At 37.7% G+C, this 16687-nt stretch overlaps 1 protein-coding gene across 1 annotated transcript; it reads right to left on the bottom strand.

Moving 5' to 3' along the window:
- Window positions 1-394: 394 nt before the first annotated feature.
- Window positions 395-10258, bottom strand: LOC120634357 (homeobox protein bagpipe-like). Its single transcript, XM_039904870.1, has 3 exons — window positions 9916-10258; window positions 2570-2834; window positions 395-1052 (listed from the first exon to the last, which is right to left on the bottom strand). The coding sequence occupies exons 1-3, from the start codon at window positions 10256-10258 to the stop codon at window positions 395-397; spliced, it is 1266 nt and encodes a 421-aa protein (XP_039760804.1).
- Between the last annotated feature and the right edge of the window lie 6429 nt (window positions 10259-16687).

Below are 16687 nucleotides of genomic sequence, written 5' to 3'. Positions count from 1 at the left end.
GGTTTACTCAAATACTATTAGCATTTGTAAATAATGTCCCTCTAAAGCCTCTGAAGTATTATTTTGGTTTTCATATAAGATTAACAGCGGCAGAGGACAGAGGACCCATTTTTATTGGGATTGTCTGTAAAACATTCGTCGGTCCCGGTTAGTAAGCTAACAACCCGAATTGGAGCAGAGCAGCGTGATGGGCTTATTCTCTAAAACCCGCTTTCTATGCTGCTTATAATAAATTTGTCAATCCCGTGCGAATAAGTTAGGTATACAAATTTTTATTTTTCCTACAGTGTGAATTGATTGTTCTTTATCCAACATTGCTTTATTTACAGTGTATAGTATAAATTTAACTACTACAACAAAATAACTAGTATATTAATTCATAATTGTTTATTAACTAATTTTCTATCTCAATATTACTCGCCATACTTTCGTTGCTGTTCTCATTTAAATCGACCATCTTTTTACTTTTGTCAACAATTTTCTCATCTTTCATTTCGCCGAATTCCTTCGGACAGTCTACATTTTCTTGAATCCTAGCATCCACCTCGCAAGGTAAAGGCATTCCGAGCGCGGGATGGCCGGGGTAATACATATAAGATAGGGGTAAATTAGGGTAGTTTACCCCTAAATGCGGCCCGTAAAGAGACTGCAATACCGCTTGATTATAGGACTCTTGCAATAAAGCTTTGTATTCGGGATTTTTTCCAAAGTCAACACCGTATACTCCAGCGAAGTGTTTCAAAATTGGAGACCCTTCTAGAAGATTCGGTGGCGCGAACATCGCTGGGTTTAATGGCTTACCTAGCATAGGAGTTTGGTATGGTTTAAGATCTGATAAACTAGGTTGTCCGTTATTATTAACTAGTACTTTAACTGCGACTTTCCTCGCGTGGTTCGCCGCTGCCGCCGCGGCAGCTAGCATACCGCTTTCTTGCATCTGTAACTGTTTTCGTTTGGTCTTATAACGTCGGTTTTGGAACCATATTTTCACTTGGGTTTCTGTTAGTTTCAGGCTGGCAGCTAAATCGGCGCGCTCGGGTCCTGATAAATACCTGCAACAAAACAGAAACCTACTTCAATACGTATACTCCACACCAAACAGATCCTCGGCAATGTACCCTCTACGCACGTTGCGCTCCGAAACCGGAGCATCCTCAGGAGATGTTGACTTTACAATGAATAATTGTTAAGCTACTATTATTTCTTTATTAATAGGTACTAACTATGGGCCTCATAAGAAGGCTCAGAGTCACTCAGCGGGCGTTGGAGAGAGCTATGCTAGGAGTATCTCTACGTGATCAAATCAGAAATCAGGAGATCTGTAGAAGAACTAGAGCCACCGACATAGCTCAGCGAGTCGTGAAGCTGAAGTGGCAATGGGCAGGGCACATAGCTCGGAGAACCGATGGATGGTAAACGCAGCGTAGGTCGGCCCCCGGTCGGTCGGAGGTGGACAGATGACATCAGGCGAGTCGCTGGGAGCCGTTGGAGGCTAGGAGGCGCTGGAGGAAGCGACCCAGGACCGTGTATTGTGGAACTCCATAAAAAAGACCTATGTCCAGCAGTGGACGTCGATTGGTGGACATAATGAGGTAAATTCAAATTACACCATACAGATTCTCCTGCTGTTCGCGGAGTATAGCAAATTAAGCTTAATTTTCATAATATATTATGGATTTCCGCAATGTAACGCCTGCTTCTATCCAATAAAACAGAAACTGTTTATTTCGATTAACTGACTAAGTCTGTTTTTGGCTCCTTCTTGGACAAGGACGCGTTTGGAACCCTCGAAGCTAGCTTTAGTTTTATATGTGAATGTTTACGCCATCATATCACTACTAACACTTTTTTACAGACAGGTCCATTACAGAGCACGGGTCTCTTTCCACAATGACAGGCCGTCCACCACGCTGGCCCAGTGCGGATTGGTCGACTCCGTACACCTTTGAGAACATCATGTAGAACTCTCAAGCATGCAGATTTCCTATCATATCTCAACGAGTCGCCAAGCTGAAGTGGCAATGGGCGTCCCAAGGTGCTGGAATGGCAGCTCCGCGCTGGTAACCACAGCGTTGGACGACAGACGACAAGCACGTCGCAGGGTGCCCCTGGACGCAAGCGGATTCAAAACCGGGGAATTTGGAACTCCCTACAGAAGACCTATGTCCAAATTCAAATTCAAAATTTCTTTTTTCGTGTAGGTCTATCACAGGCACTTATCAAGCGTTCATACATATTTGTTTACATTATTGTGAGGGGATGGTGATAACTTAAACTTAAACCTAAAGCTACGAGGGTTCCAAACGCGCCCTGGTCTAAGAAGAGCTAACTAATTTTTTTTTAAGGTTATAACCATCTCATAGTTTATCTATGAAGCTAGAGCAATTCACACCCAAGCTTTTTTATCGTTCAAGTAATCCTTAATATTATAATAGGATTTTTCTATAAGCTTACGTTTTATATAAACTTCTCTGCATACACGGTCCGTACCCTCTATGCACGCCACTGATGGCCTCGACATGCTCGTGACGAATTGCGACATTAGTATTGTTTAATATTTTAATCTCACCTTTGCTGGCTAAACCGTCTCTCCAATTCGTAGACCTGAGCGTGGGAGAAGGCGGCTCTTGAACGCTTCTTTCTTCCATTACCCTGGGAGTATTCCATTGGGGGGTAGGATGACGTCATCAGTCTGTTCTGGTCTGTGAGTGGTGGTGTTGGGCATTTGTCGTAGTTGATGTTAAAGGGTTTGTAGGGGGGTTGGATGTCGGAGTGCGGTGAGGAGCTCCTTCTGACTGGAGAGCCGGTGTTTGAGGAGCGGGAGTCATAGTCGTCTGTAACAAAAGAAAAGGTAATAAAGTAAATGCAAATCAAAGCCTGAAACCCGATTACTGAAGAAAGAAATAATAGTTATTTATGCAACTGTTATTTAAAGAGGGGTATTAAAACACGTAGGTTTATCACACGAGTGTTTTAATATCTAGTTATCAACAGTTGTATCATCATCATATCAACCAATTGTGGTCCACCACGCTGGCCTAGTGTTCGTATCATTATCATAATTTCAACCAATTGACGTCCACTGCTTGACATTGGTCTTTTGTAGGGAGTCCCACAATCCACGGTCCTGGGCCGCATGCCTCCAGCGGCTCCCAGCGAATCGCCTGATGTCATCTGTCCACCTCGTTGGGGCCGACCTATGCTGCGTTTTCCATTTATTTGTGTTTTTTTCATTGGAAGTAAAATAACATAAAGGTGGCGTTTGGGTAGTCCCAATTTAAACTGAAAAATATGACTTCCTGACATCTATTGGCGAATAATAATACTATTTTTTTTTTATTGTGATACTTTTTATAAAAAATATACATTTATTACGAAAGATAAAAAAATGTTTGTCAAAAATCTCATGTATGACTATAGGTGTAGACGATGTAGCAGTACGCTGCATTCGAAATTAACGCGGGCGAAGCCGCAGGGCATATCTAGTATTATTAAAATAAAACCCAATTAATATTATTTTCATCTGTCAAGTGTCAGTTTAAATGTCCCCTGTAACTTTAGTTATTCATCACATTTCATCACATAAGAAACGATTCGTAAAACCTTTTTTTTTTCTCTGGGAATCACCGAAATTAGTCTCAAGACTCATTAAGCCGCGTTCACATTAACCGGTATCAATTATAAATGATCGTATCACGCCATCCGAGTATAAAGCCGCCTTCACAATGGTGCCATTACGCAAATTGTCGCCACCGATTATGGGCCTTTGAATATGAAACGTGTAACAGTTTTTTAACAGTATTTTTGCGTGCGATGCTACCCCTTTGTTATTAGTTTTGTGTTACTTAATTTCGTAATTCCTTTTAACCATTTTTATATGGTTTTTATACAACGGCGTCTATGTTACGTAACTTAGGTAAAATGACAAGACAATGCTTTGATTAATAAAAAAATTAAAGCGATCTCGGAAGGAATGTTAAAAAATTTTAACTTCATTTATTTAAGCACTTTTGAAACGTCAAGTCTGTCTTTGTTCAACGGCAGATTCTACCGAGAAGAAGCCAGCAAGAAACTCAGCAGTTGCTCTTTTCCAATATCAACAATTTATATTTTACGGTTAAAAATTCATTTTTCTATCTTGTGAAAGATGAAAGCGGAGCCGGATGCTTCTAAGCAACCTTGTCATGAAGAAATTCATCAATTGTATAATAACGTCGGTGTAATAAATGTGTTGTCCAAAATCGCCTTAGGAATCATATTAGAAAAGCGTATACTCAATCCCACAAATGACTTCTGCACCTTTCGCAGACGACATGCAGAGTTCACTAATTTATGACCATTTCTTGTAAGTCGACTGTTTATATCCACTATATTATAATATCATACACGTAGTCTATTATTTTGCATTTATTATTCATATAGTGAAGCCGTGATAGCCTAGTGGGTATAACTTCGGCTTGCCTTTCGTTACAACTATCAATTGGTAATGGCCATAACACTAGGTAGCATCGTGGAGATCATATTTTTTATTTTTTTTATTTAGTAAGGACAACAGACAAATAACAAAAAAGGCAGCTCAAAATAAAATAGCAATAGCACAAGACCTACATCATTGTCCACGAATTACTAATCTTATATTAAAAAATAGTTGGAAAATCCAAAAGTGCACTCCTCATAATCTCATTCAATACAATAAAATTGAGAAACTACATCTAATCATACCGTGAAAAGTAATAGGCTAAATTCTATTCCTCAAAATACTGAAGCCTATAAAAAAAACCAACTCGATAAGTGAAGTATTTCGCTCGTTATCGTGACCACAAGATACGGGATCCGCACATACAGACACACGGACGTCCAAGACATAACTTTTTTAAACAATTTTTTAATTAGTTTAAATAATAAAAAGAGATTTAAAAATATCATTAGTGTTAAAAATAGAGTTTTTTCTCAACATTTTTCTATTTATATTCACTTATAAAAGCAATAATGAATAAAAAAGTGACATTTTAAGTTTGAGAATCACTCGGTGTGCGTAAACCTCAACCCGCTTCGCTTATGAGGCGTGCAATAGGGCTATACAAAAATTTTAAAAGAAATTTAAGTTGTTACCAAAATAATAAATAATTCATCACTTATAATGCAAACTACATCAATGATAGCGGGCTAACCTCTAAAGGTAGAAAGGGAGTAGGGAGTGCATCCGCCGCGAAGCGGGCCCCACCACAAGAAGATATACAACGTAAATAAATAAATAAATAAATATACTACGACAATACATACATCGCCATCTAGCCCCAAAGTAAGGGTAGCTTGTGTAATGGGTACTAAGATGACTGATGAATATTTTTATGAATAACATACATAAATACTTAGAATATACATATAAACACCCAGACACTGAAAAACATTCATGCTCGTCACACAAACATTTTCCAGTTGTGGGAATCGAACCCACGGCCTCGGGCTCAGAAAGCAGGGTCGCTGCAAACTGCGCCAATCGGCTGTCAAACGTGTAACCGAATTACGAAATAATGTTGAAAGATGCATATGTATATTTCATAAGGAATCACCCTGGAAAGATATTAAATCGAAAGAAGCATTTTTATTTATTCCATACAAATGAATTCAAAACATTCAAAGTGTTTACTTATGACAACCCTATTGAAGATCAAAGACCGACACGTGCATAGTACCTACGCTACGCGGCGCGTACCTAATAAAGTGACACGAGTCACATGATTTAAATTTTACATGTGATGCTAGGGCTGTATCTGGTTTTTTTTTTGTAAAAACTGTAGCAGTGGTTTACTCAAACACTTAAAGGTTTTCGGTTGCACAGATAAGTCTCCGAAACAGTACATAATGTGCCTCTAAAGCCTGTAAAGTATTATTTCGTTTTTCATTTACACGTTGTATACAGGTGCTCCGAACTGCGTCCGGGAGGTCGTCAAAAATATAGAGACCTACTATAGTATTGGCCATTAGAGAAACTCCCAATTTCTGGGGGGACCTTTACTTATAAGACCACTACATTTACCGCTGCGCTCTGTATGTCGTCATAAGGATAATATATGAAAAATCTGATAAATACAATTTAATAACACTAAATCAATGTTGCCGTCAGTGATTAAAAAAAAAATCAATATCACAATACACACATCGCTATCCGGTCCCAAAGTAAGCGTGGCTTGTATTATGGGTACTAAGATGACTCATGAATATTTTTATGAATAACATACATAAATACTTTGAATATACATATAAACACCCAGACACTGAAAAACATTCATGCTCATCACACAATCATTTTCCAGTAGTGGGAATCGAACCCCCGGCCTTGGGCTCAGAAAGCAGGGTATGTCGTCAAAAGGATATATATGAAAAACTTGATCAATGTTGCCTTGATCAAGTTTTTCATATATATCCATTTCAACTTTTTAGTGATTTAGTGTTCTGGTGCGATGTCGCGTAGAAACCGATTAGGGATATACCATACTCCACAGGCTAGCCCGCTACTATCTTAGTCTGCAGTCAAACGCTAACTTGTAGTGGAATAATAAAAATTGAAAAAACATTTATGTTCATCACACAAACATTTTCCAGTTGCGGGAACCGAAACCACAGCCTTGGACTCGGAAAGCAGGGTTATGCCCACTGCGCCAATCGGCTGTCGATTTTAAATTTGAATGGCGAATTCAGACAGCACTAACCCCTCAAGGTAATTTGGCGGCCACGTGGCGAACTAGCAATTACTTGATTGAATGCCTTCGGTAGTGCTTTTAAGCGTCATCACTTATAATAATGAGGGGGTAGGCGGAATAATAAGTGATTAAGTGCGCCGGCACGGGGTGACACCAGTGTGGACGCGGCATTACCGCCATTGTGGGCTAATTGCGGGAATTTGAATTTGGAATGCGTTCTTATTTTGAACTTATAGTTTTTTTTTGTGTGTAAATAACGCAGTCCCACGTCTTTATGATGCATCCTGAGGTAGTAATAGTAGAAGACATAAAGTGACGCAGCTTATGCCTTAGGTAGTAGTAGAAGTAGTAGATCTTATTTGATGATGCAACCTATGCCTGGGGTCGTAGTAAGAAAGCGTTTTAGTGCTCTTAAGCGTCATCACTTATGTTAATGAGGGGGTAGGCGGAATAATCAGTGATTAAGTGCGCCGGCACCGGGTGACACCAGTGTGGACGCGGCATTACCGCCATTGTGGGCTAATTGCGGGGATTTGAAATTGGAATGCGTTCTTTTTTTGAACTTATAGTTTTTATTTTTGTGTAAATGACGCTTTGCAGAAACACGTCTTGTGGTGTAATGATGCAACCGAAGGTAGTAGCAGTAGTAAAAGAAAGAACTAATGGCCTTAGGTGGTAGTAATAAAGCATTTTAGTGCTCTTAAGCGTTATCTCTTATAATAATGAGGGGGTAGGCGGAATAATAAGTGATTAAGTGCGCCGGCACGGGGTGACACCAGTGTGGACGCCATTGTGGGCTAATTGCGGGGATTTGAATTTGGAATGCGTTCTTTTTTTGAACTTATAGTTTTTTTTTGTGTAAATAACTCTTTGCAACACGTCTCATGGTGTTATGATGCAAACTCAGTCTTAGTAGAGTTTATTTGATGATGCAATCTAAGCCTGGGGTAATAAAGCTTTTTAGTGTTCTTAAGCGTCATCACTCATAAAATGAAGGGTTCTGTGTCCACCAATCCGCACTGGACTAGCTTGGTGGACTAACAGCCTCAACCCCTTCTCATTGTGGCAGGAGACCCGTGCCATGTAGTGGACCGGTAATGGGTTGAAATGGCGAAGGGTTCTGTCTGTTCTTAATTCTGTGGTTAATTTACACATACAATCAGGTTAACCATCTGATTGGTAGGGTAAGGGTTTAGATTCTTATGTTACATAAATAAATATATTACGGTACAACACACATCCGAGGACAAACCTCTGCAGTTTTTTCAGTGCTTTTATACTAACCATTTTATTGTAATTGTTTTATTTGATAAATAAAAAAAAAAAAAAATTACTACTTACAACGACAGCAAACTACAGGTTCCGTACAGTCGCACGAAATATTATAGTAATTCTTTTACAGTTAATTGTGTCAGACTCTGGAATTCCCTACCTGATGACATATGTCAGGCAAAATCCTTGCCTCTTTTTAAAAGTCGTTTGACAAACTATTATTTATGTATGTAGCGTTATAGTATGTAGTTTATTATATTTATATGTATGAACAATATATATTATATATAATAATTATATGTTTAGTATTAGAATTTATACCATGTATGTAGTTTAGTTTGCAATATTTTTATGTAGGTAGAAATTTTTATTGCCGCACCAACCCGTTCCTTACAAAAACTACTATCGCCAAAGGTTGTCTGGGAGAGATCGCTTTAGCGATAAGACCGCCTTTGCACACCTAAACTAGTTTTTGTTTTTTTTTTTTATTATTTTTGTAAATGTGTTTCTTTGTATTTTGTTTTTGTGAGTGCAATAAAGAATTTATTATTATTATTATCAAAATTTAATCATCAGATGAATTTAACTTCCCCTTCACGTTAAATAAATACATTATAAATAAATATACTACGACAATACACAAATCGCCATCTAGTCCCAAAGTAGCAAGATGGCGATATGTTATTTTTTTTTTTTCATCATCTTATTACCAGCCGTATACATTGCACGGGTCATCTCTCAGAATGACAAGGATTCAGGACATGTCAACATTTATTTAATGTCAACTAACGTACCACTACAATGTACGTAGGTACGTTTATTTAATCTTAAACGGTCTTCCAGCGATTACAAAGAAAGCCATATATTTATAACTAGCGGAGCCTCGCGATATTCCCGGGTGGGGTCAAAAACTGTTAAGTCTTTACCTATTTAAATATTATTAAAAACTAGCTTGTCTCCGCGAGTTCGTCTGTGTGGACTTCAGCTTGGGTCTAAAGCTTCGTTCGTTAACAATTTTTAATCCTAACACATAACTTTTTGAGAGACCGATATAGAAAGTACCTATATGTCCTTTACATAGCATAGGTTACATGCATACCAAATTGTAAAGCTGTCTGTCCGCGGCTTAGTAGCCTATGTTCTTATCCATGTCAAATTTAACCCAAATCCGTTCAGCCGTTTTTACATGACTGAGTAACAAACATTTATAATATTACTAGCGGACCCTCGCGGCTTCGTCTGCGTATAAGTCAATCGAGAAGCTAGAATAGGTCTAATGGTACCATCATAACCATCGTGGCTAGCATGTACCTACTATTATTTTACGTGGTATACTGAGTTAGTGAGTTGTCATTATTTTAGTTGATACATACATACATCCATCCATACAAACTTGCGCATTTATAATATTAATTAGTATGGTACGCATGCATTCGAACGTTGTCCCATTTGCCTTGCTACTTGCTATTATTTGTGAAGAGTTATGTTCTTTATCTCCGACAATATTTTCAGATCTTCATTAAAATTAAACACTACATGTTTGATAGAATACGCTTTCAAATAAAAAAAGAATTATTAAAATCGGTTCAAATTTAACGGAGCTATGAAATTGATAAAAATTTTCATCCCGTTTCCCGGAGGAAACGTATTGTTTATCGGGATAAAAGGTATCCTATATGTTGACCCGGAATATCAGCTACCACTATACCAAATTTTATTTAAATCCGTTCAGTAGTTTTCGCGTTATGCCCGGACAGACAGACAGACAGACAGACAAAAATTAAATAATAATCTGTTTTGGACTCAGTATCGATTATAAAGCATCCCCCGGTCAAAATTTTCAAAATATATTAAATGTACAGAAATTTTCCAGTTACAGTTTTATTATAAGTATAGATTATTATCAGAAGAAAAAGTTGTAGTAACAAAATAAACTCACCTGACAACTCTGTGACCGGAAAACTGTTTTTCCTCGACATGTCCAAAGCACCGTCGTCAGAATAATCACGAAAACTGCAGTCGTCATAATACTTCATACTCTTTTCCAGAACCTCCTTGCTAGCATAACCGTCCTCCTTACTAAAACCTCCTTGCTTGTTTATAAAGTTCATCTTCCCGCCAAACGCGCCCGAACAAAACATTCGATTTTCGAATTCGCACTTAGACTCATTTTCCTTCGTCAAAATGTCATTGATTGAAAAAGGCGTTGATAAACTTAAATTATTCTTTTCACAGTCTTGCAATGTTTTAATGTCCTTAAAACTTTTAACTCTGGATTCCATTTTTAAATCGAGCACATTAATTTTTTAAACTACGAACGCGAACGCGGACTTCGCCACAAAGCGTTCCTCAAACGAATAAAGTTTGCGTGATAGATTGCCCGCCTGCTTGGGCTATAAGCCTCTGAGAGAGACAGCATCAGTCCACTTTCCGCTTAGTTTTCTCAGGGGTGAAAGGGATGGTGATGTTTTAGGGCGGACGTTTTTTAAAAAAGCTCACAAAGTAGCGTAAGTAGTGGGGATCGTTGAGTTTTTCTTGAAGATGTTTACGTGAATTCAATTTGATCGCTTCGATGTTAAACGAATTGTGCTACCGGTTTGTATTGGTTGTTAAAACTAATGAGACCATATTATATAAATGCCTATTGGTAGGTTAGGTTATTAAACCTATTTTTTAAGAACTAAGTATAATACCAAATAAAATTGGTTTATTAAAGAAAATTATGTTTTATTTCCTCTCAGCCTAAGTTCCTAGTGCGCGGTAGGTACACTCCTTTAGGTCATAGATAACTTTCAATGACAATTTTGTTACACGATGTTTTAAAAATGAAATCTTATTTGATTTAATGTTAGATTCGACGATTTAATAAATCGGGAAGTTTGTACGATATTTTTTATGGCCAAGGCCTTTAATAAAAACATAATTATATAATTATTTTTCTATTCTATCTTCTTCTGCCTCTCAGTCGGTTCTCTCTTGCCAGAGCGTTCGTGGTCGTCACTTAAGTCTACTATTTCTATTTAATATATTTAAGTATTAAGAATGAATTTGATTAATTTATCCTTCTGTTTAGGTATAATATCATTTCAAGTTAGCTCTTGACTACAATATCACTTGATAGTAAGTGGTAATGCAGCCTAAGATAATAGCGGGCTAAAGCAGTTATATCAAATCCATACCCCTGATCGGTTTCTAGGCGGCATCGTACCCGAATGAATAATCACTTGTCTTTGTTGGTTACGAGTAAACTAGCCACGGCCGGCACGAAATATTCCCTGGTCTATTCCCACCAGAATAGACTAATGAATATTGAAAAGTTACCTATAAGTTCTCAAATTACCTACTTCCACCTGGGATCGAACCTGGATCTCCACTTATAAAACCACAGCGCGTATCACCAAGCCAGGGAGGTTGCCGAGTCGTGAATTATACCTAGGTCATTAAAAATCACTTTAATCACCAATACACATACCTAGTCGAGCCTAAATCGGACATTAGTTTTGTAGCACAGGTGCCAATACAAGACACACCTACTTTAATCTGCACGTACAAGCCATCCAACTTATTCGGGCGTTTACCGTTAACACGTCGCTTTAGCTGTAAGTATCCGAGGAGTGTCTAGCCATCTCTGTCCCACTTGCACATACCGACCTTCTCCCTTGACACGGCGTCCCTTTCTACCATTATTTCCCTATTTAAATAGACCAATCAGGTGAGCTGAGAGATTGCGGTCGGCCAATAAAAAAGTGGGTGAATGGAAATGTCAACATTAATTTCCTTTTTTTTATATCTTGACTTTGGAACGGGTTCGCGGTGTTTGTTAGTGGGATGTTTTGATTAGAGAAGATCGTTTTTTTCTCGAGGTTTTTTACTGTCGGCTGATTCTTAATGTTTTTTACATAGGTTTTTTATAATGGTCGATTTTTATTTAGGTAGATATATGATGTAGGGCCTTTAGTGGTCCAACACATGTATTAGTGGAATGCTATTAATACGAATGCAGGATATTCTCTACATAAAAAATATAGTAGTACCTACCTACCTTTTTGTGACAGAGCTCTGCCTGGCCTGTACTTCTTGCCGCCATTTTTAGACTCACATTCTACAGTGTTTCGGTGTAACGTCTTTACGCCACAGCATTAGTACGCACTTTTGAAACGTCAAATCTATCGGTTTGTAGTCACTCTACCACCGGTTAGGCAGCCAGACTCTACCGGCCGGAAAGGAACACAGTCCTTGTTTTTTTTTCAATAATATTTACCTATTATTTGAAAATCATTTTTTATATCTTGGGCTGAAAGCGGGGCGTCCTGATTCCGAGTACCTACCTAAGCTATTTGCTAAGAAATTCATCAAGTGGAATTAAAAAAAAAAAATTATACCTTCCTAGATACTTAATCTACTAAGTACTAAAATAGTACTAAGTAGAATTCATTTTTTTTTCTTGTGTTTTTCCTATTGTGTTGTGTAGCAATAAAGTTTTTCTATTCTGTTCTAAATAAATAAATAAATATACTACGACAATACACACATCGCCATCTAGTCCTTAAGTAAGCGTAGCTTGTGTTATGGGTACTAAGATAACTGATGAATAATTTTTATGAATAATATACATAAATACGTATAATATATAGATAAACACCCAGACACTGAAAATCATTCATGTTCATCACACAAATATTGTCCAGTTGTGGGAATCGAACCCTCGGCCTTGGACTCAGAAAGCAGGGTCGCTGCCCACTGCGCCAATCGGCCGTGTTCTGTTCTATTCTTTAATTATTTTCTTATTTACAGTACAAGTTAGCCCTTCACTGCAATCTCGCCTGGTGGTAGGTAAGTGAGGATGCAATCTAAGATAGTTGCATCCTCACTTACCTATTACCTATAGTTGTCGCGTGGCGCCACCGTTTCCGTTCGGAACACAGCGGCAACCAGAAGTGCGACAACACAAGCGCACCCGAAAACATGATGCGGCCTAAGATGGAGCGCGCTTGATTTGGAGATGCCTATTCTCTTTTTTTTTAATTTATTTAACACACAAAACAGATCGTGACACAACATAAACATAAGAACAACAACCAATAAAATAAAACTAGCCACTCTCCACCACATGCGTGTATAAATGCAGCCAATAGTTGTGACGGAATTATGTTCTAGGATATTTTCCTAAAAAAAACAACTGCATTCTGATCTATCATCACCACATTGTGACATCTTTCTATAGGTATCAAATACAATGATAGCGGTTTACGGTTTAAATATTTTTTGTCTATATTCGTTCCCGTTGGGAAGAGGCAAAGGTATATCACCATACAGCCACATGGCTGCACGGAGATATACCTTTACGGTGAAGACATCTTCAGTGTTTAATATTCATAGTTCCTTAAGGTTTAAATTTCTATTGTTCCTAGTTTAAACACAAATTCAAATTCTTTATTTGGAAATTAATGGTAGGCACTAAACACTTACAATATATAAGTAGGTAGATGTTATAATTTTGTGTTCCACGCATATTTTGTCGTTCACATCGACGTCAAAATATTGAGGTAAATTAAAAAGCATAATATTAAAAAGTATAATGTCAGTATAGGTAATTACGTATATATACGAGTATCTAGTCAAATATTTTTGTCCACTAAAAAATCCTTGACAGAATAAAATGAATTTTGTAAGAGCCATTTCTTCAAAGCTGGTTTGAATCTTCTTTTAATTTGGCGATTGTATTATCTAAGGTTAGAATAATTTAATAGGTACGTACCTACCTATTGAACACAACTCGATATAAATCGATAATCAATACGATATTGATATCGATACGATGCAGATCGGCCACCGCAAACACACCACTTACGTCCACTACGGTTACCACTTAGATGAAACATAGATGTTAATATTATACAGACATGGCAACGTTTTAATTTTTTACTTTTATAAAACAAACAAGTACTAAATATATTAGGATAAAACACCATCTAGCCCAAAGCAAGCGTAGCTGCTTTATGGGTAGGTACTCAGATAACAGATGAGTATTGTCATCATCATCATATCAACCCATTACCAGCCCACTACAGGGCATGGGTCTCCTCCCACAATGAGAAGAGGTTGAGGCCGTAGTCCACCACGCTGGCCCAGTGCGGATTGGTGGACTCCACATACCTTTGAGAACATTATGTAGAACTCTGAGGCATGTAGGTTTCCTCACGATGTTCACCTTTACCGTTGAAGCAAGTGATATTTTAATTACTTAAAACGCACATAACTTAGGAAAGTTAGAGGTGCGTGCTGGGATCGAACTCGGCCCCCTGAACGTGAAGTCGAGCCCACTGCGCTAATTGAGTATTGTAACACAACATAATTTGGGTATATGCCACTATAATTCTGGGTCGGGTAGTAGCCATGTTATTGGTCTGTGGTCATGTGGCCGCCATGTTGGGGGATGACGAACGAGATTCTATGAAGTAAGCTGCGTAAATTGTGAATTTTAATTAATAAACTGTGATTCTTAATATTCTGAACGAGATATTATTGATGTTAAAGCGTTAGGAATATTAGTTAAGCGATACGCAACTGTAAATACATAAATATTTAATATCGTGAATAATTTGAAAAAACTATCACTATAAATAAATAAATATAAATAACTAAATATACTATGACAATACACACATCACCATCTAGCCCCAAAGTAAGCGTAGCTTGTGTTATAGTGCTAAGATTACTGAAGAATATTTTTATGAATATACCTAATACACATAAATACCTATAATATACATATAAAAACCCAGACACTGAAAAACATTTATGTTCATCACACATACATTTTTCTAGTTGCGGGAATCGAACCCACCGCCTTGGACGCAGAAAGCAGGGTCGCTGCCCAACCGCCTGTGTATATTCGAGTAAATGATAATTTTTTCTCATGAATGAATGAATGAATGAATACACTTTTATTGTAAACCAAAGAAAAAAATAAAGTAGTTACAAAGATATAAATACATATAAAGAGAGTACAATTTGGTGGCCTTATCGCTACATAGCGATTTCTTCCAGGCAACCAATGCCGTAAAAGGAAAAAACATAGAAAAGAGGTAGGTGGTGCAATAAAGATTTAAAATTATACAAATATATAAATAAAATATATATATATATATATATATATAAATAGAACTATAATATGTATATATAAATATTTTACATATAAATACAAATAAAATATATAACATAAATACCTATATAAATATATAACATATAACATCCTCAATTTATATGAAATACATAATAAATAATTAAAATTACACACTTAAAATGATCCGCTTCAGCGATGTTCGGCTTGCTCATGCCTTTTTTTTTGGGCTAACCGCCATTGGGTTTCGCCATGGTGAAGAAAAACATCGTGAGGATACCTGTATGGCTAAGAGTCTCTCCATAACGTTCTTAAATGACCTGTGATGTATACCAATCAGCACTTGACCAGCGTGGTGGCCCTGGTGGGCTATGACCTAAACCCTAGATGGGTTTAGGTCTAAGAATAGACCCGTGCCCTGTAGCGGGCCGGTAATGGGTTGTTATTAGGTTTAAAGACATTTATTCCCATAAAAAGACCTAAGTCACTTACATAGGAAACTTAATTTTCTATAATAAATTAATACACTTCGCCATTAGACAACTAAATTCAATTTTACTATTATCTACTCATTCAATGTATTCGTCTTTAAATTTATTGGTATTACTTAATATATAAGAAGCAAATTTAGTTTTGAATACATTTAATGAGTTTACATTTTTTATAAGTATAGGTATTTTATTATAAAAATTTGGCGCCTTCAAAGGTAAGGGATTTTTTACCATAATTTGTTCTTGTTCTAACTAAGGTAAGGAAACTGGCTAAAGTTAAGGGAACTGTTATCAATCTGAACCAATGAAGCATTTGAACAACCAATGTCCCCCATCATCGCAAGGTGATCGGTGTCATCGTCATCATCCGCAGCCTATTAACGTCCCACTGTTGGGCACAGGCCTCGTCTCTTATAGGAGTGACGGTTTTAGAGCATATACCCACCACGCTGCTCCAATGCGGGTTGGTGGGCTTTAATCACTACTATCCCAAGTGATAATAACCGGGACCAACGGCTTAACGTGCTTCCTGTTCCTGAAAATTCTTTAACTGAATATTTTACAATTTTTGGCTCGACTCGGGATTCAAACCCAGGACCTACGATTGATGAACATGAAAACCACTGGGCCGGCAAGGAAATCGGGGTCTAATAATCCAAATTATTAGATATAATCTAATGCAAACGTACGCGATTATCGGGTTTTGCTTTGTCGTGTAGAGTCGCAGCTCTATGGCAAATCCACTCGATGGCATCTGATAGCCACTCATCCCGAACGTAATACAAAACGCTCATAAAAGTCGCTTTATGTCGGACGGACAACGCCATTAATTGTTATTAGTACCAGATTAGATTTGAGAAGTCCGAGCATATCCCGGTGATATGCTATGACCCGCCAGGTTACCGGCAAGGTATATCACTCAACACCATTCCACCCAACGCATGTTACGTTTAATCCAATCGAAATCCTTTCGATCGACGTATTTTTTCCTGAGGGTCATGAACTCGTAGCATAGAAGTGTATGAGATTAACCTCCTCTTCTTTTACACCTGCGCTGCGGTAGGCCGGCTCGGCTTCGCTTGTGTGCCGATACTCTC

This window comes from Pararge aegeria, chromosome 23 (assembly GCF_905163445.1).
Source record: "Pararge aegeria chromosome 23, ilParAegt1.1, whole genome shotgun sequence".
Taxonomy (NCBI): domain Eukaryota; kingdom Metazoa; phylum Arthropoda; class Insecta; order Lepidoptera; family Nymphalidae; genus Pararge; species Pararge aegeria.
The sequence above is the reverse complement of the archived record's forward strand: the minus strand, read 5'-3'. Positions and strand labels throughout refer to the sequence as shown.

Bases quoted from the DNA above. Each gene is read 5' to 3' on its own strand.
- LOC120634357 (XM_039904870.1), bottom strand. From the start codon at position 10,258: ATGGAATCCAGAGTTAAAAGTTTTAAGGACATTAAAACATTGCAAGAC. The intron at 2,835-9,915 runs GTGAGTTTATTT...CTTTTGTTACAG, and splicing joins TCCGGTCACAGAGTTGTCAG to ACGACTATGACTCCCGCTCC. The intron at 1,053-2,569 runs GTGAGATTAAAA...GTTTTGTTGCAG, and splicing joins AGACGGTTTAGCCAGCAAAG to GTATTTATCAGGACCCGAGC.